Here is a 20,858-nt window from a genome sequence, read left to right as displayed (position 1 = left end):
GGATGAGCAATAAAATCTGAGAGGTGAGGAACTGTGGCCAAGAGGGACAGCTGGTGTGTCAGCGGCGACAGCTCTCCGTCACCCTTTGGGTCCGCTGGCTCCCTGGGCAGCGAGCGGCGGCAGCGGTGAATGGCTGGGTTTGGAATGGAAGTGGCTGAGGGCTGGGGCCGCGCTGGCCGGCGAGGGCAGGGCTGGGTAACGCGGAGGCGTGGAGGCAGCTCTGCCTGTAGACCCGAGCAGTTGTCTGTCAGGTGTTACACTTGTCAGGCTGGTGGCCTGGGACGGGATCCAGACCTTGGTGATGTAGAAACGGTAATTCTGCCGTAAGCTTCGCTCGTAGCAGGGTTTCACCCGGGAGCCGGAGGAGCGCACTGGAGCCGTGTGATAACAGACTCTTCTTCCGCAGCGCCCCTTGGCTGCATTTCGTTAATTCATTTACTTTGTAAGCCACTTCTTTGCTAATTAGCCTTGTCAATCCACACTTTTCTTACTTTGCGCTACAATATGTTACCTTTCTCCAGCTTTCTTTACTGTATTTTTTTCATCGCAACAAGTTTTTCTCCTGTAACAAGAGACTGTCTTGCATTTTATTTCTGAGTTTGCCCAGCTCTTAAGTTTTCCAGTCCTTTCAGTGGCTAATGATTTTCTTTGTTTTGTTTTTAATGTATCAATCATACTTGATGCATCATTCAGTAGCTTTACTACATTTTTGCTGCTCTATCTATGAAAAACATGAGACTTTTTTACAATAATGTGCTCTTATGATTCCTGTCTGTGGTCTTAGATTCTCTTGTGGCTTTAAAAAGACTGAGCAAATGGCAGGGCAAAAGGAGATTAATGAAGTTAACCTCTCTCTTCTTAAAAAGGACTTTATTAGTTGTGAATTCTGTTTCCTGTCTCACAGTATGATTCTTTTATTTAGAGTATGATGAAGATTTTGAGGCAGATGAAGAAGTTAATGAAGCGGGACAGACTGGTGATCAAATGAATGGAAAGTCAAAGTCATCCTCAGATGATAAACCCCATAATTTAGACTATGAAAATGAGAGTAAAACCTCATCCCAGAAGACACTGCAGGCCTCTGACAGTGAGAAGGAGCAAAGCGATGGATATTCCGACAGCGACTCCGAGGATGATAACCGAGGTGGGTTTGTTCATCATGAGGCCTAGGGAAGTTGACCTGGTGCATGTGTTACATTTTGCGTGTGTCCCGCCGTATATTGAGGCTGCGTAGGAAAACCCATGCAATTCCTACCAAGTTGGTAAAAGATAGCTGTTTTGTCTGTCGTTAATTCCACCCACGTGTGCCAGCTCACAGCGGGCTCTGCTGGACCGTTCAGGTGCAGAAACAGGGATGGAGCTGGTCGGCAAATGAGGTCTAAGGGCTCGGGGCAGGTCAGCACTTGGTGCCAGCGGTCACTGAGGGCCCTGGAGCTGTGACCACTGGCACCTGCTGAGCGTATGGGCTTTTATCTGAGACATCACCAGGAGACCCAAGGAACCACCTTGTGTTTTAGAAGTGCTGTCTTTAACGGCCCCAGGTGGTCCCAAGCTGAGCTTTGTCCCCTACTGTGTCACCAGCTCTGCCCTGGCCGGGAGGACACGCTGTTGGCTCAGCTGTCCCCTGTCCCCACCGTGGTGGGAGCCTGCGAGGGCCCGTGTCCGAGTCTGGCTGAGAACGAGTGAGGGTCAGGGTCAGGAAGGTGGTCTGTGGTTCTTGATCCAAACATAGCTACAAAAAAAGTGTGCAGTGGAGTGCCCGGGACCATCATCATTATTATTAATTCAGAAAGATTAAACTGTTCTGGAATACATTTTTGTAGAATAAGTAGAGTTTTCTGCCATTCAGTTGTTTGGGTCAGCGCTTTTAATGTCTCGTTTTGGAACTATTGGTCTTCACGCAGTCCCAGCCGTGCACCTTCACAAATCACCCCACAGAGTCCTTGCAGGCCACTTCTCGTTTATCAGGCGACGGTAGGATCCCGCTCCCCAGGCGGTGGGTGAGTCAGAAGGGAACTGCCTCTCCCCTCTGGCACAGTGTTTGAGTCTCTCTAACATTTCTCCTCCGTGGCTCTTTTAGATCCTGACCTGACCTATGTGCCTCTCACTTGTCATCATGTACCAGGATTTCTCCATTTTCTGCTGTTTTAGAATTAATTACTTTATCTTCCCTACATCTGACAGTCCTATTTTGCGAACTCTTTCTCAAGTCGATTGGAAACATTACTGTCACATTTGTATTTCTAGGTGAATTAAATAAAGGTAATACAGCTGTTTGTGAAAGGGTTGCAGCTGCAAGAAAGATACAGTCTTTTTACAGAAAGTATAAAACCCAACAGAAATTCAAATCAGGTTTGGAACATCCCTGCTTATAAAATCATTGCAATGATCAAAAATAATCTTAATTTTTGTTTTCTCATGATAATCAGAAATAGCTTGTGATTCATGGATAATCAGTACAATTAAGCATTCTTTTCTGCTTGTCAGTGCCTGGCATTACGAACTTTATTGTGACTTTAATCAGCTGCTCCTCAGGCCCCGGCAGCGTGCGGTGACAAGTGATGCTGTGGGTGCAGGTGGGAAGGAATGGGGGCCTGGAAGGGCCTTCACGGCTCCCTCTGCGTTAAGGCCTTCGTTAAGGACCACGCTTATTCATCTTTGTACTGGGATGTAATAGCACTGGTTTTGTGATACATTGCAGATGAAAGGGATAATTTAAAATACTGCAAGAAATTGCAGTGAGCCTTCCTCAGCTCCACAGAGGAAGAAGAGACGTAGAGGCTGCAGGAAGACCATGGCTGCAGGAGGAAACATTGTGGCACAGATTTGGCTTCAGTGGCTGTTCGGGGACAGACCATGGGTCCAAATTCTACCTCTGGCCTTTGGCCAGCAGGGGATGCCCAGGAAAAATAGCAGAAAAGGGCAAGAATGCTGTGCTGCTTCCCCAGTGTGTCCTCCCACCCCTGTAATTAGCTGGTGCCAAGGGTGGTCCCTGCTACTTATTAGGCCTGGTTGGATTCTTCTTCCTGGAGTTTGACTAATCTCTTCTTGAACCCATGCCAGCCCCGGACACCAGCAACGCTGTGTAGCAGCGACCTCTTCTGTTCGCCTAAATGTTAGATGAAAAATTATTGCTTTTTCTCTCTCCCGTCCCTCAAATTTTCCATTTATGAATTTCGTATGATGGTCCCTGTATATTTTTTCAGAGGAGACAGTGAACTTCATCTCCAGTTCAATTTGAATGGTTTGCGCGTGATTTTGGAGACCTTTTCATATTCACTGAGATAAGAGGAGTGCAGAAAAGGACTGTTGCTATGGTTGAAATCCTTTGTCTAATGGGGCTCAAGAAAGTACTCTAAACCCTGTCTGAGTCATATTTAGAGGTGCTTTTGGAGGTGTATTTCTGTGTGATTGATGGAGCTAATCTGGTTCATTTCCATTAACAGAAAAAAATATCTTAAATGGCTTTGATTTTAACAGTGATACATCTGGGCAATGTTCTATTGCACTTAGTGGGATTTTGTCACGATACCCTCAGGTGGTGTAATTCAGAGATTGATCTCAGATGATCCAGTGAATGCAGATGTTTTGGTGGCAAATACTGAAACAAAATTCTGTTTGCTATTTCTAGACGGGAGGGCTGCACACTCTGTCTCATCCATCAGCACTCAGTACAGCAGTGACGATGACTCGGATGCTGATACGATGGAAGGTGATGTCAAGGGCAAAGAGGAGCATAACATCAAAACGGCATCTGATGATGCAGCACATGCACAATATGGAAATGAGAGCAGGGAGAATAAACTGCTCAGAATGGAGGAAAATCAGGAAACTTTTACACTGGAAAACGAAGGAATAGATGAAGCAAAAGTTGCAAAACCAGAAGATCTAACAGCAAGGGAAGATACCGGAATTTTTGATGAAAATATAATGGCAATAGAGCGTCAAAGTCCTGAAGTTGCTGGGGAACTCAAACAGGCTGGGTCAGGAGAAGGTGACATCGGGGAAGATGGGGAGAAGAATGTGAGTGCCAGGAGGAATGATGGGGAGGAAAGTTTTCTAGTGCCTTTGGAAAGCAACGTGACGGAAGGGGAGGACAGCAATGAAGGGTCTTCTTGGGGTGACGATGGAGATGGTGAGTAGAGTCCCTCTGCAGAGCTGTGGGTGACCAGCACCTGCAAGGGTTGCTGCCTTTGCTGTTACCCTCGGCCACGGTGCAGCACGGGGAGTGCGGCTGCGGGGCTGTTCTCAGGCTACTGGAGCCCCCTGTGCTGCCGTGAGCTGAGCAACCACCCACAGTGTCACCCTGCTTTATTGTTCCTGTTCCAGTGTTTCCAGGGAAAGGCTTTGACTGTTCTTTTTTACTCCAGTAGTTGGGTATTATAAAATCCAAACGTGATTTATTACCTACGGGAGAGCCTGGGGGACTCTGTTTATAATGTCGAAAGACTAGATTAGAAAAAGAACACCAAAAAATCACTATGGGAATTGTGGTGTGGCAGATGAAGATCACAACTGTCAGTTGATCAGTGGTTGTGCTGCTTCACTCTGTCGTGGCTTTCTTGGCAAGGCACGAATCAGTCAGTTGTGTGACACCTTGTTTGTACTGTTGATGAAATGGACATCTTGCAGTTTCAACCTTACCTGTAAGGGTAAAGGGCAATTAATGAGAGGCTGGCCACATGAGGAAGGCTTTGTGTTATTCTATCCAGGGAATGGGAAAAAATGTAAGCCCTTGTTTTGCAACGTCATCTGGGTGACGGGGGCAGTGCCTTGGATGCTGTTAGATCAGACACTGTTAAAGAACAGTCGTCCGCACGGGTTCTGGTGTAAAGGAGAGCCACAAGCCACAGTAGATGAAATTCCCAGCTGCCCTTCTTTATGCTGGATTTGCAGTGGAATGTGGAGTGGTTTTCCTTTATTTTGATAGAAGCTTCTGTTTCTATGGCTTTCTGTTCGCTGCAGTGCATCTATCTAAGATAGCCGTCTCTGGAGTGAACAGTTTGAACGCTGGTGGTGAACATTTTGGGGGTCTGTTGCTGCTGGGTTACTTTGACTTGTCTTGGGCATTGCTGTCCCTTTGTTATGCCTTCAGAATGGAGACGGCAAAGACAGTAACATACTATTCATCAAATAATGCTGAAACCTTCAAAGATGTTTGCTTCCGGAACGCCTCTCTTTGCTTGTGTGAAAGAAACTTTGATTTAAGCACCTTCACCACCAGGCTCAGATGAGTGGAGTAAGGACTACTGAAGAAAGAACTTTAAAACCTAGAGGACAGAACATTATGCTGCAACACAAACCCAAGGAAAGATCAATGGAGTGTGTCAAGCTAGTGATCCGGTACTGGGCTGGCCTCAGACAATGGTGGTGCTTCTTATCAGCACAAATTCCCGTGTGCTCACATTCAACACACACGGTCTCATGGCTGTAGGTTTGAAGAGAGATCCCCTACCGAAACCAGATAAATAGTCCAAATGTGACGTTAAGGTAACAGCGTTTACTTCTTAGTCAAGTCCTGCATCATCTCTGCTGCCAGGAGACTCCCTGAGGTTCAGGGACTGTGCAGATCAAGGAAGGACAAGAAAAATGATGGAATCATAAAAATTACAGATAGGAACGACTTCCTAAATTGCGTACAGATTTTTCCCCATCTACATGGGGCTTGTAAATTTTATAGCAAATAAAGAATTGCCAAGAAACTGTGTGTAGAACAATGAAAGAAAAAGATAATAACCTGTTTGAGATATAATGAACATGCTGAAAAAATATTGTGGGGTAACAAAGGTCACGTGAATCTTAGCTTCTTCTGGGCACTTAACACAGCTGCTGCTGTGATAAAGATTCTAATTCAGAAATTGAAGGATGTCTACAGTCTTAGAAGAAATGCCAGATGGTTACAGCTCTGCTACTCCAGCCCTCCAAAAGGCTGAGGGCTAAAAGCCTCTGGAGATGCCTGGAGGGCTGAAGGACCTCAGTCCTTTACTGCGACTGCAGTTGGTTCTCAGCCCGTTCTTGGCCTTCCCTGGTGTTTTCACATGAGCTCCTCAGTGGGGCTGGTCATTCTCACCAGCCGCCCAGCCCGCGTTTGGATGAGGCTGGGATGGCACCGTTTGGGTTCTGCCCTGGCGACTCCCATCATGCTTGGCTCGCGGCAGGATTTCTCCTCACCAGTGCTACCAGTAACAGTGCAGAACTAACTTACCAGAGAAAATCATATCTGCTGAAGGAAGCCAAAGGTGCAGAGCGCTCCTCTGGGGTTGTTCAGTTGCAGCTGAGCCTGGGCAGATGACAACCGGTGGCGCGAGGGGACCTGTCAGAATGGGGATGCCTGGGATGGGCTCCCGCTGCGCCTTGTCTGTTCTTGCGGTGCTCATTGTGACAAGGAGATGCTGCTGATCCCGAGGGAGAAGTGCTGCGAGCGGTGTTTGTCATCCCCCCTGGGCTCTGTGTCTTGATGGACTGTCAATTCCCTTTTGTCAGCTGCTACGCAGGCGGTAAACTGCAGAGAACGGGACTGCCCGACAGTGGGACCTCGGGCCCCTCATCGGAGTCGGGTGGATGCAGCGCACCCAGCAAAGCACGGGGTATGTCAGCAGCCGAGGGAAGGACGTGCTGCCCGTGCCTCTGCAGGAGGCAGCCCAGGGATGTCCTGCAGCAGAAGCTTCTTGCCTTCTCTGCAGAGCTGAGGCGCCCGAACGATTCACGCCGGCTCTGCCCTATTTGCAGAGACTTTGTCAGGACCTGGGTCCCAGGAGGAACCTTATAAATGCTCTCCTGGGACCTTCCCTGCTCCACTTCCGTGGTTCCTTGCAGAGCAGATCTTAGTGCTTCGTCCAGGTGAAATGTGGCAGCAGGGGTGAAGCCACCACTGCCCTTTAGGACACATGGCACAGGCAAAAGGGCATTCAGGCTGAGCGGGGACTTCTGTACGATAGACGAAATGGCCTTTTAGAAAGTTCCTCGCATTTCTGCTCAGAGCAGTGTGGATGCAGGGTGCTGATGGGGTAGGAAGGGTGTGGGAAAGCATAAAGTAGCAGGAACCACAGGAGGAAGAAGAAGAAATAATAAAAACAAAAGTGAAAAAAAGAAGAAAAATAACACGTATTAGGGTGAGTAGAAAGACAGTGTAGAAAAAAGCAGCCTCGTAGGAGAAAGGTGGGAGAGCAGAGGGAGTGCACTGGCAAGGGAGGGGCAGGGATTTGGGAAGGGAAGAGTCCAAGGCTGTGGCAGGGAACGCAGTGTCAAGTCTTCACCTCACTGTGAACAAGGGGAACCAACCCCTCTCCCACTCCTGGACCTTTCGGTGCCCCGACTGACTGAAGCAGCAGGCAGGTTAGATCCCATACACGCAGCTGCATGTATAAAAAAAAATCAGTCTCATAAGAATTGACAGTAATTTTTCTTAAAAAATTGCTGGAGGGAACATCCTGCCACGTGCGAGTATGTGCGTACTGAGGGGCAGTACAGGGTGCCCAGAAGTGACAGCGATTCACAGAAGACCTGTACAAATGGTTTGACAGCATTTCTGTGGGTTAAGTGGGCAATTCGGATGAGAGCAGAGGCCGGGTGGGTCACTCTTACTGTGCTTATCTTTATGCAGCTGGTTTTCTCCTGGCAGAGCTCGTAGTAACTGCAGACGTGCCCGACGGGTCAGCCCACGGGCACATCTCCCACAGCAGTCTGCATCTCACAGTGGCAAGAGAAGATGCTCTTCACAAACACGAGAGGCTCTGTGTTCTCAATTTCACTCCTTTTGTAGCTCTCCTGGATTCTAGCTGCTGTATAATAGCTCTTAGAAAAAAATGCCTGCCCACTCCTTTTGTCTCCCATTGGAGATGGGTCCCATGGACTCTGAAGTCCATGAGTTCATCTGTGTTTGAACCTGCTGATACTGCCAGCCCCCCAGGCTCCTGTCACAGCAGGGTCACTGCCTCTGTCCCCTCCAGGCTTTATGAAGCCCAATATATTGGGTGCCTTTATTCCATGCCCTACTGCAGAGTGGCCCAAAGTCAGCCCGTTCCTGAGTGTGGGAGCATTAGCTTTTTACTCATGGCTCCTTATTTTTATTTTCAGAGAAATTGAATTGAGGTGTTGGTTGAAAGTCAAGATGTCACACCATGTAGCACCTCTTTATCCAGGCCGTGAGTCATGATTCAGCCAGGAACATGTTGAGTGGTTTGTTGTGGCGATCGGTTTCAGTCTCTTTATTTTTGTAATCGAATCCAAGTCAGGATTCAAATCTTTTTTCTTGCTGGCTGAAACTCTGCTCCGCTACTCTCAGACAAAACGCTTGGTCTAAATAAAATGGCATAGCCTGGTCCTGGGAAGGTCATTGGTGAAGATGTTGAAAAGTGTCCGTGCTCTCACTGAGCCTTGACGTAGAACTTGTCTGTGGAGGTTCAGAGACTGAAACTTGGACCAAGTGTCTCTGCGGCACCTCCACTGCACAGGTGAAGGTGACAGTGTACTGCTCCGTGTCACGGACAGCATTAGGATCCAGAAGTGCTGTGGTTGTCTCCTTTATGATCTGGAAGTTCTGCTCGACATCGGTATGGACTACAAACAATTGGCTGGCTTACTCCTTTTCAGTCAAAGCCTGGATTGTCCCAAGCTGCAGAGGAGCAGCGTGAAACGTGTCACCACTGGCACCATCCAGGCAGCAACAGGAGTTACCGGGGTCTCACACTGACATCACCCAAATGGAAGCTGTTTCAGAGATGTCCCTGACGGTGGTTCCTTCTGGATGCAGTACACGGGCAGCAGAGGGCATTCACAGGAGAACTAAGTGTGAGACTGGACTTTATGCTGTCAGTCCATACCGGTGGCAAACTGGCAAGCTCGTTGTGTGAATGACTAAGCCCATAACTGCAACAGAAAAGGAAAGGTGTAGACAATGGATGGAACTTGAGGGAAGAAGCCTGGGTTGCTGGAGGGAAGGGCTCTCAGGGGAGATGCTGAAGGGGCTGGACTCTGTATGTAGCTGCAACACTGCTCGTGAAGAAGTTGTTTAGTATTACTGGAGCGAAAGCCATTCGTGTAATCATCCAGCGAGTCATAAAGCAAAATGGAACTGACAGCACAACCTTAACAATAATGTCAAATGTATGACTTGAATGTGAAGCATCTCAATCACTGCATTTACAGAGCAGAAAATACTTCCTCGCTTATTTATAGAAAGGCACAGGTCTGCAGTCACTTATGTCAGCGTGGGGAATTGAGGAATCATCACAACTCCAGTTGGGAGCTTAATGTAGATTTATTTTTTTAAAACGTATTCACAGAACAATAACAATTTAATGTCTATAAAACAAAGTTGTTGCTTGTATGTCAGACCCCCCTCAGACTGCCTGACAAAAGCAACCTCACTGCTTTGTGAAAACGTGCAAGATTGCTGCTCTGCTCTGATAGATGCCTCTGCATGAATTTTCCCTTGGATTTTTCATGGTTGTCTCCATTTGGTTTTAATCTACTTAAAAAAATTATTGCTGGTGAAGATTTACATGGCTTCATTCGGGTCTGCCCTGACATTTCAAGTTTTAAATGGGGCTGAGGTAGCTGGATGGCTTCCACTCCCCTTTCGGTTTTTAATGGTTTCTCTTTATTGCTTCCTCTTTTGTAACTTTGTGATAGGTTTTGAAGGTTGCAGACCAGTCCAGGAGGAAACAGCAACGGCAACTGGAAATGATCATCACGTGAATTCTCAACCTGAACCTGGCGATTCCCATGCGGAAGAGGGAGAGGAGAACGTAACAAGTACAGAGTGTGATGCCAGTGAAGGTGAGGTTGGCCATTGATCAGGGACATGGATTACGTCTTCTTCATCTGAAGTCTTTGTATAGAACTGTTTGCCTTTTCTTATCTAGGCTATCAAACCCTCCTCATGCTTTTTTCTTTCCTAATTTGTATAAAAATCAGGTGACGACTAGCTGGCTTCTGTAGTCATGTGTAATTAATGCTTTTTTGCCAGTTATAGTGGTCCTAGGTAAAGAATCCAGTCCATGAAAGAATTGGCTGCCAGGCAAGAAAATAGCTGTGGAAAGCAGGAATCTTGTGGGTTTCCCTTTGCTTCCAGGAAGCATGAGGCCTTCCTGGGAAAATGCAGTGTCAAGACAGGATGGAGCTGAGGGATGAGGAACGGAGCCGAGCTGCAGAGTTGGTCTCCATTTGTCCCCCAAACTCACCTTCCTCTTAGCACTTGGCATAATTGGCAGTGAGGGAATTTCAGCTTGGTCTTGGTTCCCTCCAAGTGTGTTTCTGGACCTCGCAGCCCCGGCAGCTCATTGCTGGGGACTTGGTCTGCCTGGCACAGAGCCTTGCACGTTGTACAGGGGTACTGAAGCCACCGTCCTCCAACGAGCTGAACCCACCGTCCTCCAACGAGCCGTGGTGACCCTAAATGTTAAGCTGGCGGGAACAGGTCACATATATTGTTTTTAAGTTGCTAGTTGCGCACTGTCTTTAGCACATTAATTCGGGGTGTTCTACATCGCACTGGTCAGCTGGGAGCCTTTTATCTTCTTCCTCTAGGTATTCTCAGAACATAGCCTTTTAAGGTTTGTTGTCTTTCATCCAGAAGGTGTATACAGGAGGCTGGAGGTTCCTTCTCATCTCTGGTCTGTCACTAATTGTCTTCTTCTGAATATTTCTTTCTCAGATAAGTGATAAACACTGGGAGATGATCTGGGGCAGGACAGCCTTTGCCCAGTGTGGGAAAGGGTAGCTTGGGGAAGACATTGCTCCTTGCTTCTTTCAGCGGCACAAACCTTCTCATTTTCCCAAGAACAGGAACCTGCCACGTTGGTACAAAACACCGGTGCAGCAGCACGGGCTGTGGGGGTCCCTGCCCAGGACAGACCCTGTGGCACCGAATCCAGGGAGGGCTTTGCCCTTAAATTCCCAGGGGGCAGGAATCGACCCCGTGTTATTCTCCTGCTGTAATCACAGGCTCCACAGGAAGCAATTACCCATTTCACATGAACAGCTGAGTATTCTTCTTCCTGTGTGTGCATATTTTACATGAGCAATTTACCACCTATTTCTGAATTTTTGACTGTTACTGTCAAGCTCACGGCTCTTTGACACACGCTCCAGCTCGCTGCAGGGCGGGCGAGGGAAGGAGGGAGATCAGTCAGGGCAGGCAGAACGGCCAGAGCTGAAGCTGGTCATGCATCAACATTTTTGCTTAAATGAGTGATGCCAGATGGCAGAAGGGCAGCACTAGAAAGGAGCTGGAGCACAGGTATGTGATGAGAAGCAGCACAGCAAGTTTTCCTCTCGTCACCGTGCTGATGTCCCTGCATTGCTTGGGAGAGAGGGCATCTTTAATAACAAACCTGTAGAACAGCCTTAATGCTAACACCGTTCTCAATAAAACTAATGCGTTGATTATTTTTAACAGCACCAGATGGAGCTTTCTTGGCAGAAGGAACAAGAACACTTGACGTGCAGAAGGCAGCAGAACAAGTGGTAGGAGAAGGGCAGATGGCAGGGGAGAGAGAAGCTCTTGAGAAGGAAGGTTTTGTTGCTGAGGGAGGGGATGCTCGCACTGAAGAGGCAGGAGAAGACGTGGCACAGGCGGGAGATCTGCTGCCCGAGGAAGACACGGTGGCTGTGCTGCAGGTGGAGGAATCCATACCTCAGGAGAGCGCCATGGCAGGAGAGGATCCCAGAGGAAGGGGGACAGGGAGGGAAACGGAGCCTGGGGCAGCAGTGTCACCCGGGGAGCGCGAGGGGGTGATGGAGGGGACGGAGAGCGAGGCAGCACTGGGAGAGCAGGTCCCCGGGGCAGAGGAGCCGGCAGCCACACTGCTGGGCGAGGAGGAGGATGGAGCGGTGTCCCAGGGGCAGGAGGTGGCCGGGGAGATCACTGGGGCAGAAGAGGCTGCAGAGGAGGGCTTGGGGGCAGAGGAGGCTGCAGGAGCCCCAGGGCCAGCGGTGAAGGAGGGGGTGGAGGAGGCAGAGGGGGCCGCAGAGGAGGGAGGTTTTGCAGGGAAGGACGTTGTGGTGGGTGCTGTGTCTGAGGGAGAGGAGGCTGCGGAGGATGCCAGCGTGGCAGAGGAAGGGATGGCCGGGGTCGTTGGCCCTGAAGGAGAGGAGCCTGTAGAGAAGGGTGTTTCTGGAGGGGCAGAGAATGTGGAAAAGCCCGGGGCTCTCCTGGAAACATTAGGGGATATGAATGTCTGCACAGGAAAAGCAATGGTTGGAGGAGAAGGCTTTCTAAAGCCAAATGAGTTTTCCCAGCTGAAAGCATCAGGGGAAGAGCAGATGGAGGTGGGGGAAGCTGCCATAGGAGCAGCAGCCTCTGAGACTGGCAAGGCATCAGAGGTAGGAGGGGGCTCTCTCCTGGGAGCAGAGGATGCAGTGGAGGAGTCCGTGGAGCCTGGCAGGGGTCCCGTGTTGGAAGTAGCACCTGGATTAGAGGCACTGGTGGATGCTGGAGGGGATTCCATAAGTGAAGGGCCATCTCAGTTGGAGGAGACCACGGCAGCGGAGGAGGAGGGCTCAGCAGGAGCACTTTCAAGTGGAACCCCATCTCCAGGCAGCAAAGCAGAGACAGAGGGTGCAATGGAAGGAAAACCCTGTGGGGGGGCGATGGGAGTCTCTGTGGGGACAGGCAGAGCAGAGCCGGGAGGTGGAGGGGAGGGTCCAAGGGAGCTGACGGCTGGGATGGAGGGATTGCTGGAGTGTGCTGGAGAGAGAGGGAAGGAGACGGCTCCTGGTGAGGCCTTGGATGAAGCAGTGCCAGCCCCGGTGCTGTGTGTGAGCCGGGGCGGGGAGGCCGGGCTGGTGGCCATTGCGGTGGTGGGTGGCCAGGCAGGGCCAGGGGCTCGGGCTGGGGGAGAGGCAGGGGAGCCAGTGCTGGCTGGGGTGTCCCCCTGGTATGGAGAACTGTGTGGAGAGGTGTCCCTCGGGGAGCAGCCGGAGTCAGAACCGGCCCCCAACATCCCGATATGGGGGTACGGGGCAGCGGAGCTGAGGGGCAGAGGGTCTGCAGGATGCCAGGGGCCATGCCAGGGCAACCAGCCGCAGCCGGCGGCTCCCGGGACAGGGACAGCAGGGGACAAGAACCCACAAGGGCCACAGGAGGGGACAGAGCAGGCAGGAGTGAGAGCCGAGGGGGGACAGCCAGGCCCCTGTGGCAACACTGGAGAGAGAGAGGCGGGGGGTGTCTGGGGGCGCTCACAGGGGGCCCCGGGGGTCAGGGAGCAGAGGAAGGACAGTCCCACCGGAGGGAGCCCAGCCGCCCCCAGAGCCGCCGGCGCAGGCGAGAGGAGCCATGGTCCCCATGGGGTGAGTCCTGCGTGGGTCAGCCACTGTCCCCCATGCCCCTTCGGGTCCCCAGATGGGTCCCCGCCAGGGGCAGAGGATGCACCGCTTCCTCCCGCTTCTTACACGTTCCTCAAGTATCTGCTGCTGGTAGCTGGGGCAGGGGATGATTAAATCCTTGTGGGTGGCAGCTTCTGCATTCTCTCCTGTTCCCAAAATCTCCTTGCAAACCTCTTTGGCGCTGGCGCTCCCAGCCCCCCGTCCCCTCACACCCAATGACCCTCTCCTCTGCCTGGCACCGGTGGCAGCGGGTGACGCTCCGGGTTGGTGGCAGCATCCCCTTCTCCAGTGACTCTGGCGTCTGCTTGTAGGAAACCTGTTACAGCCGTATCTCAGCAGCTCAAAGTTTAGCACATTTTCTGTAAAGCTAATGTTTTTCTCATTGTTTCATAGGATGTTGTAAACACAGACACAGTTATTGTGCCTTCGGTACAGCCCCAGGATGGGGAAGAAACTCTCCTCTAAGCCTTTCCTGCAGCTCCTTCCGTGCTGGGTCCAGCAACATTTCCACAAATGGCTGTCAATTTGTGCGGGTTGGGATTTTTCACTCCTCCTTTGATTTACTCCATGAGTACCACAACCATCTGTCATGTTTCACTGGAGCAGCTTCTCGGTGTGCAGCAGACAACTGAAATAAACCTGTATGTGCCAGCCCAGGGAGCTGCGCTCCTCCGTAATTGCGAAGACAGTAATCGCAAGGATTGTTCCACTGCTGTCATGCTTGTTTTTCCCAAAACATGGAAAAATATTGGACTGGGTGAACCTCCCCTTGGCACTGTGTGCTTCTCTGGGGGGAGGGAGGGGGGCGGCGGGTAGATGTGCCTGTTTCTGAGGACAAGGATTGTGTCTGCACAGGGTGCCCGTGTCGGAGCCTGTCTGTGTCCGTGTCCCCACTGCGTTTTCCAGCGGGTCGTTGTCCCTTGGATGTGTCTGCACGGGGCTCTCAGCACATTGATGCTTTGGTTCCTATGGGAGCACTTGGGGGGCTCAGCAGTGGGTCCCGGGGGGCAGGGTTGCCTCCCAGAGGGGTTTTGGCAGGTGGCCACCTCCCCCCATTACAGGCAGGACCCCCCCCCCCGCCCCGGCTGCGGGAGCTCAGGGAGGGGGCTTCTCCTCGGGGAGCCAGAGTGGTCACTGGCCACACTTCAGGGCGTTTGTGGGACTTTGAAACGTTGTTGAAAGTCGCTAAACCAGAACAATTCTAACGTGTATTTGTAAATGAACAAATCCTGGCCTTTTGCTGGTGTCAGTCGTGGCTGCAGGAGGGGTGGGGGGTGTGAGCCCCTCCCAACCCGGTGCTGGCTGTGGGTCACTCTGCCGGAGTGTCCCCTCGCAGCTCCGGGGCACCTCCATGGGACCTCCATGGGACCTCCACAGGCTCCCGAGACCCTGCCGGGCCGGGGCTGGGCATGCAGCAGCTGCCAGCATCACTCGGTGGGACACAGGGCGCTCTGCCCTGGCACCGAGCTGTAACTGCTGCCGGAGCCGGGAATGGGACTGGAACCAGCAGGAGTTAGACTGGATTGTCACCGTAAGTCACTTACGATCAATACACATGGGACAGGAAAACTAAATGTGCTCAAGTGATTCCTGTTGTTCCCTCCTCTACTAAAGCCGGTTGCAGACATATTTCCAGTCTGGGTGCCAGGAAGTGCTTTGAAAGAGAAAAGTAGACAAAACCCCCCCAATAATAGCTTTACAGCCCCCAGCAGTTCAAATGAAAGCGTTGCATCGAGTGGTCCCGAGTGGTGCGGTGGAAATGTTTATTGTGTGCAAGATGTGCAATATTTGCTTAAAAGCACAGTTTGACTTTTGACCACTCGGCAGCGGCCTTTTCACTTTAACCAGGGAACGTCCGTAAAATCAGAGTGGCTTATTCTTTGGGCCAAGGCATTTTCAGTGTTGTTCAATATAAAAAAGTGCAGTAAATAGATAATCAGTGTTTACATGCTCTACAGCTGAATACACCCGGCGTGTGAAGTGTTCAGAATTTAAATTCAACGCTAAGGACCTTCTCCAGAGGTTTGGTTTTCATGTGTACACGCGCATACCCGCACAGTTGCAGGGTCCATAAAAGCCCTGTACAGCTCTGTGTGGCTCCTTACGTTTTTGCAAACGATGTCATTGTAAGAATAACACTTGCCAATCAAGCGTGGCCGGCTCATCAGTATTTATCTCCGCCGCCTGGAGGGCCGATGGTGGGTTGCGTGTTTGTGCCGCTGGGACTGCGCGACGCAGACGCCCGTGTGAAGGACGTGCCCGTGGCTGCACCAAAGCCATTTGCTGGGTGGCACCTCCGGTGCGAGGGGTGAAGGCGGGCAGAGGGGGAGGGCAGGGTGTGCCCTGGGGGGGCGTCAGGATTAACCCGGGGCTGTGCTTGGGCAGGTCAGGGACCGCTCCGGCTTCTCTGACAGCGTGGAGGGAGGGCTCTTCCCGTGGGTGGAAGCTCCCTTGAGTGAGCTGCGGCATTTGGAGGGTGCTGGAGAGGATTCCAGGGCAGCGGGAGTTTGCGGGGGCAGCAGACGACGACTCAGCCAGATCCCCTTCAGCCCTTTGGAAAAGGCAGCGGGGGCTGCCGACCGAGAGGCAGCCGAACTCCAGGGTGCTCTCGGGCCGCAGGGGACCTGGGGCAGCGGGGGAGTCCCAGGTGAGCAACGTGGCAGTGATTGTAAGGAGCTGGAAAGCTGACAATTCGTTGTTTAAAATAGTTAAAATATTTATAAATGGCACCTGTGCCTACGATTTTAACAATTAGGGAAATGAATCCTTTGGGTAGGAACATACCGACTCATACAAGGTCTTGTATTTCTCTAAAAACTCCACACTTCAAATACTCTGGGTTTTTTTAGTGACAGAAAAAAAATACTCAGATTTCCCAAGAACACTTCATAATTTCTGATAATAATCTCATACCATGTTGATGGGATCAGGATTTCTCTCACGCTTCTTTCCAACAGCCCTGTTTCCAGGCCGGCCGCAGGGAGGTTTGTCTGTGGTCGGGAACCAGCCCCCCCCGACCTGCCGGACGGTTCCCCCTCTTGTTTTGCAGGTTGGCACAACGCGGCTGCGGTGCCACGTGAGCCCGGGACACTGCGGCGCTCGTCACCGTCTGGGGCCTTCAGGGCAACTGATTTCTAAAGTAGCCAGAGGACTTGAACCAGATACAGAATTGAGTGGAATTTGGCAATTTCAGCCTCAGAGAACTGCTTGACTCCATTCCCCCCCCAGCCCCTTGCTGCTGGTGGTGCGGCTGTTAACGATGTACCGTTTCTGTATGTTTCTAAACACGCCTGCAGTCTGAGGAGGTGGAATTTTGGTAAGAAGCAAAACCATCAAAATGGATAATTTTATGGCTTTGGAAATGCTGCCTGTGTTAATTTCTGCTCCCCTACCCATCGCTAGCTAGTAATTAGCTTCAAAGGGAAAAAACGTAGATGGCACTTAGGGAAAAACAAGATGTGCACCAAAAAAAAAAAAAAAGGAGACTAATTATTAAACTGAACATATGTGAGGAAAGCAAACTGTCTAAGAGTGTTGCCACTGGCAAAACTCATTTTTGGCTCATCACGAAGGCTTTTTTTAACTCCCTAAGCCGTCAGGTATTCTCAGTCGCTCGTCACTGGGTGCAGGTCGTGGTGCAAGCACTTGTTTGCTGTGACAGCAGCTTATTTCAATCTAGAACATCTACTACTGAGATGTTAGCTTGAAATACTGCCACAGCTGCCGGGCACTGCTGGTCTCAGAAGCGGGGTAAGAATCCCTGGGGCGTCTCATTCTTTATCAATATTTCAATGTGCCGGGCTCCTCGGGCTTCTCTGGGACTGGCACAAACCAGTTTCATTCCCACAAACAACTTTAGAGCATGTTCTATTCAGGAGTTTGCATTTTTCAGCGTTTTTCTTTGTATTAATAACTGGTCACTCCTATGGAACACGCTTTCCCCCTAAGCCTGATGTTTCTTCTGTAGGGACCAATTAACTAAGACACTGTTTTCTTCAAAGAGCCAGTAATTTTAATTACTAGTAAAAGTATTTGCAAGCAGTTGGCCTTGTGAAAAGCTTTCTAAACTATAAAAGTTTTGCCTTGAAAAGCTTTCTGATGCTTTTTTTCAGTTGTTTCTGCCTGCCCCCGTCTGACACGTGCCGGGAAGGGCTGAGCGATGGCCCCAGCAGCTCAGGTGTAAGGGGCAGCAGAGGTGTTGGTGCAACGAGCTCTGCTGCCCTGGCTCTGTTTCCCCGGCTCCAGTGCAGGTTAGTGCCTGGGTCTCAGGCGCAGCTGCATTAATGAAGAGTCCCCGCATGATTGTTTCGAGCAACGGGAAAGGCAGAGGCGTCTGTAAGAAAAAAATCCTATTGCAAAGGAAACTCGATGCTGGAACTGATTTTTCAGGTACGACAATTGATCCTCTGCGCGCCGTGTCCCACGCACTGGCCAGGGCAAAAACCAGGGAATGGGATCTAATCCCTGCCCCCCCCACTTCTTCTGTTTATTCCCTACCTGTGCGTGGGTGGCTCCGCCATCGTAACATCTGGTCAATTGGTCAGGAAGGGAATTTTCATCAGCGTCCCAGACGCCCCCACAAACTGGGATTTATCCCAGTGGGCAGAACACTAATTTCAGTGTGGTTTGCATCCCTTTTCTGCCCCCAGGAACCAAAAATGGGAAATGATCAAGGAGGGTGTTTCTAACCTGAACAGATTCTGGCTGTTTGCCCTTTGTCATGCCACGGTGCCCGCCCCCGGCTCTGCTGCTGCAGGGCTAGTGCAGCCCCTGGGCAGGGCTACCTCCTGTCTCCTGGGCTGGTCCTGTGTCAAGCCATAAGGGCCACAAATTCTATGGCCAAGATGAGAAATACTCCGGCCAGACAAGGCCTTTACAAAATAATGAAGCTTATCATCGGTTTGAAGAGTTACTGGGATGACTGATGGTCCCCTTTGATCCCTGGGAAAGACAGAAGCTTCCTCCTGCTGGTTTTTATTAAAGGGCTTGGGGGTTTGGGGTGGCACTGCCCGTGTTGTGACACTCACAATGGCTAAAGCTCAGCAGAGGTGGGGTGGGGAGCTCTCCCTGGGGTTTCCCGGAGGCGTGATGAGCAAATACCCACGGAGCAACACACAGCAACTGTGAACGCGGGGTTCTGCTCAGCCAATGAGACAGTCGTGTCTTTGAATCCAGTTAAGGAATAATATTAAAGCAGGGTTGCTTGCAGCTAAATTTTGCTAATTTGAAAAAAGACCCCAGAAAATAACAGCATAATTAACTCTGTAATTGCTTCTAGAAGAAGCCCTATCTCCTTTTATTTTTCTTTTTCAGTTTCCAGTGATCAGCAGCTGTTGCAAAGCCGGCTCAGGGCACTCCTCTGGCTCAGCCCCTGCTCGATAGCGCTCTGCTGCGGTTTTACTGTCAAAAATGCAGCTTTGCACTGTGTTAAGATTGTCATATTTATGACACAATTCTGCATATTTTCCTTCTGGTTTAAAGTGTGTTTTGGATGTATTTGTGTTGCCTTTTGTAAGCAAATGTCTGAGGGAAAGCTTACACTCCTTGGGAAAAACAATTACACAAACCAACAGGAGGAAACAGATAAGAAAACACAACTGTCTGGAAGAGCACAACTACGATGGGCACCCAAACATCTCTTTATTCTCAGGGAGCAGGAAAGCATCCAAAGATCAAGGCTCTGATGAGCTGCAGCCATGGGCTGTCCTGTGGTGCAGAAAGGGAGACACGGGCTGTATCTGGGGCTGCAGAGAACTTGGAAAAGAAGCCAGAGCTGGTTCAGAAGCCGGGAGCAGGAGCAGAGTCACCTCCGCGGTGGTGGGGAGGGACAGGCTGCTCCTCTTCTCCATGGGGCCGGGGCGGGTGGCTCCCTGGCCAGGAGGGCTGGTACCCATGCCTCAGTGCAGCCCAAGGTAAGAGCAGCTCATCTCGGGGCTCTGAAACTGTGACAGATGCATTTTTACTTTCATCTCTGGGACGGGGACATTCACCACCAACACCCGAAGCTGCTCAGGGCAGGGACCCTCGGTGGTGTGGGGAGCTGGGCCGATGGGGTGAGAGGTGTCACCGCGGGCTGGTGGCGTCCCCGCAGGCGGAGGGTCGGAGCCCTCAGCTGCTCTCCTCAAAGCTGCCGCCGCTGCTGCAGGAGTGGAACCTCATGGTGCTCATGGGGTCCGAGACGTAGCCTGGGGGGTGCAGAGAGAGGTTCATGAGCAGCTCTTCCCCCGCCCTTCCCAGCAGTGACAACGGCAACAAAACAATGTGCATGTCATTCCGGGACAAACGGGCACAGACCGCGCTGGTTCCTCTCTGCTGCTACAAATTCAATGGCATCTGCTGAGGAGACATTTCTATAGGAAGCAAATGGCCCCTGTCACTCATGAATGAATTCATAATCATCAAGCACAAAGAAGCTTCGGTGACTGACATAAAACCACAAATCTCGATGTTTTAGTAACACAGTGGAAGTTTGCCATTTAAAAAATATCTTTTTGCCCTTTAACTAGAGCTTCAGAGAGCTAAAAATAACCTTTCTGATAAATGTTTTCAAAATATTTTAATCCTCGACCCCACGAAACAGAAAGCCCCTGCTCCTGCGGGCACCGTGTTTCCACTGGGCTGCTCAAGGCTAAGGAAACCTTCTCTCCCTTCACACAGTGTCACCGACCGGCTGCTCCCACGCTTCTTGGGTCACGTCACTCCATAACAACCCAGCGGAGCCAACGCAAAGTTCTTGGTAAGTGGCTTTGTGCAGGGAGACTCGGATGCTTGGGAAACACGAGAGCAGAGAAACCAGAACACAGAAACGTCTGGGGCTCAGGGTGGGGTGGAGAAGGGTCAGAAGACGCTGCCGGGGATCCTTCATGCCAAGTTCCTGTTGCCAAACCCAGGAGATACACAGCTGCACAAGATTAAGGCTCTGGTAATTAGATCGTGGCATCCCTAAGATGTGATCCATAAGCAACATTGCTTTATCTCCTAGTCGTGACTCACTGCGCTCTGGAATCCGGCAGCAAAGCTCTTCCTTGAGGGAATGCTGCCCATATCCTAAGTGTGCTGGGCCGTAAGCTGTGGGTGCTCTCGCTCCCGCTGGCTGTGTCCTGGGTGTCGGGGAGAAGGCGAGACGTGTCACCGCTGAGGGCAAAGCCATGGCGTGTCCCTGCGTGAGCATCGATGGCCTGGGATGGGGCACGTTCGAGGAGCAGCACGTGCTGCGAGGGCTCTGCAGCCGGGTGATTTCCCTGCTTGCAAGGTGCTGTTACTGCTTAACTCCCACTTTGTGAAACTCCCCGGGAAGAGCGGGGCCTTTGCTTTCACTGGAGAAGTCAGGGCTGTGTTTGTTTGTAGAATTTCTATTTCCAAATGCACTCAATGAAGAAAATTGTTCACTATCTCAAAGGCTCTTGCGGGAATGGGAGCAGAGTGCTTTTGGGGCTTTCACTGAGAAAGTGAAACGGGGCATGTATTTACTGTTTACAGACTGCAAGCGCAAATGAGGCTGATGGAAAACATAAGGCAAAAAGTAAATA

General features: G+C 50.9%; 2 protein-coding genes across 3 annotated transcripts in view; one reads left to right on the top strand and one right to left on the bottom strand.

Moving 5' to 3' along the window:
- ERICH3 (glutamate rich 3) overlaps positions 1-13,794 on the top strand; it is a 30,484-nt gene extending 16,690 nt beyond the window's left edge. Inside the window, exons 12-17 of the mRNA XM_074152522.1 lie at positions 923-1,144; positions 2,248-2,352; positions 3,632-4,135; positions 9,634-9,780; positions 11,402-13,293; positions 13,723-13,794. Of these exons, the coding sequence (XP_074008623.1) occupies positions 923-1,144; positions 2,248-2,352; positions 3,632-4,135; positions 9,634-9,780; positions 11,402-13,293; positions 13,723-13,794 (2,942 nt within the window). The remainder of the gene's footprint in view (positions 1-922; positions 1,145-2,247; positions 2,353-3,631; positions 4,136-9,633; positions 9,781-11,401; positions 13,294-13,722) is intronic.
- Positions 13,795-18,587: 4,793 nt separating this feature from the next.
- The window catches only part of TNNI3K (TNNI3 interacting kinase), a 65,482-nt gene continuing 63,211 nt past the window's right edge, over positions 18,588-20,858 (bottom strand). For both annotated transcript variants that reach the window (XM_074152681.1, XM_074152682.1), the window contains exon 25: positions 18,588-19,514. In XM_074152681.1, the coding sequence (XP_074008782.1) occupies positions 19,438-19,514 (77 nt within the window). In that variant the 3' untranslated portion in view covers positions 18,588-19,437. The remainder of the gene's footprint in view (positions 19,515-20,858) is intronic.

The sequence above is a fragment of the Numenius arquata genome, chromosome 8, assembly GCF_964106895.1.
Source record: "Numenius arquata chromosome 8, bNumArq3.hap1.1, whole genome shotgun sequence".
Lineage (NCBI taxonomy): Eukaryota > Metazoa > Chordata > Aves > Charadriiformes > Scolopacidae > Numenius > Numenius arquata.
The sequence above is the reverse complement of the archived record's forward strand: the minus strand, read 5'-3'. Positions and strand labels throughout refer to the sequence as shown.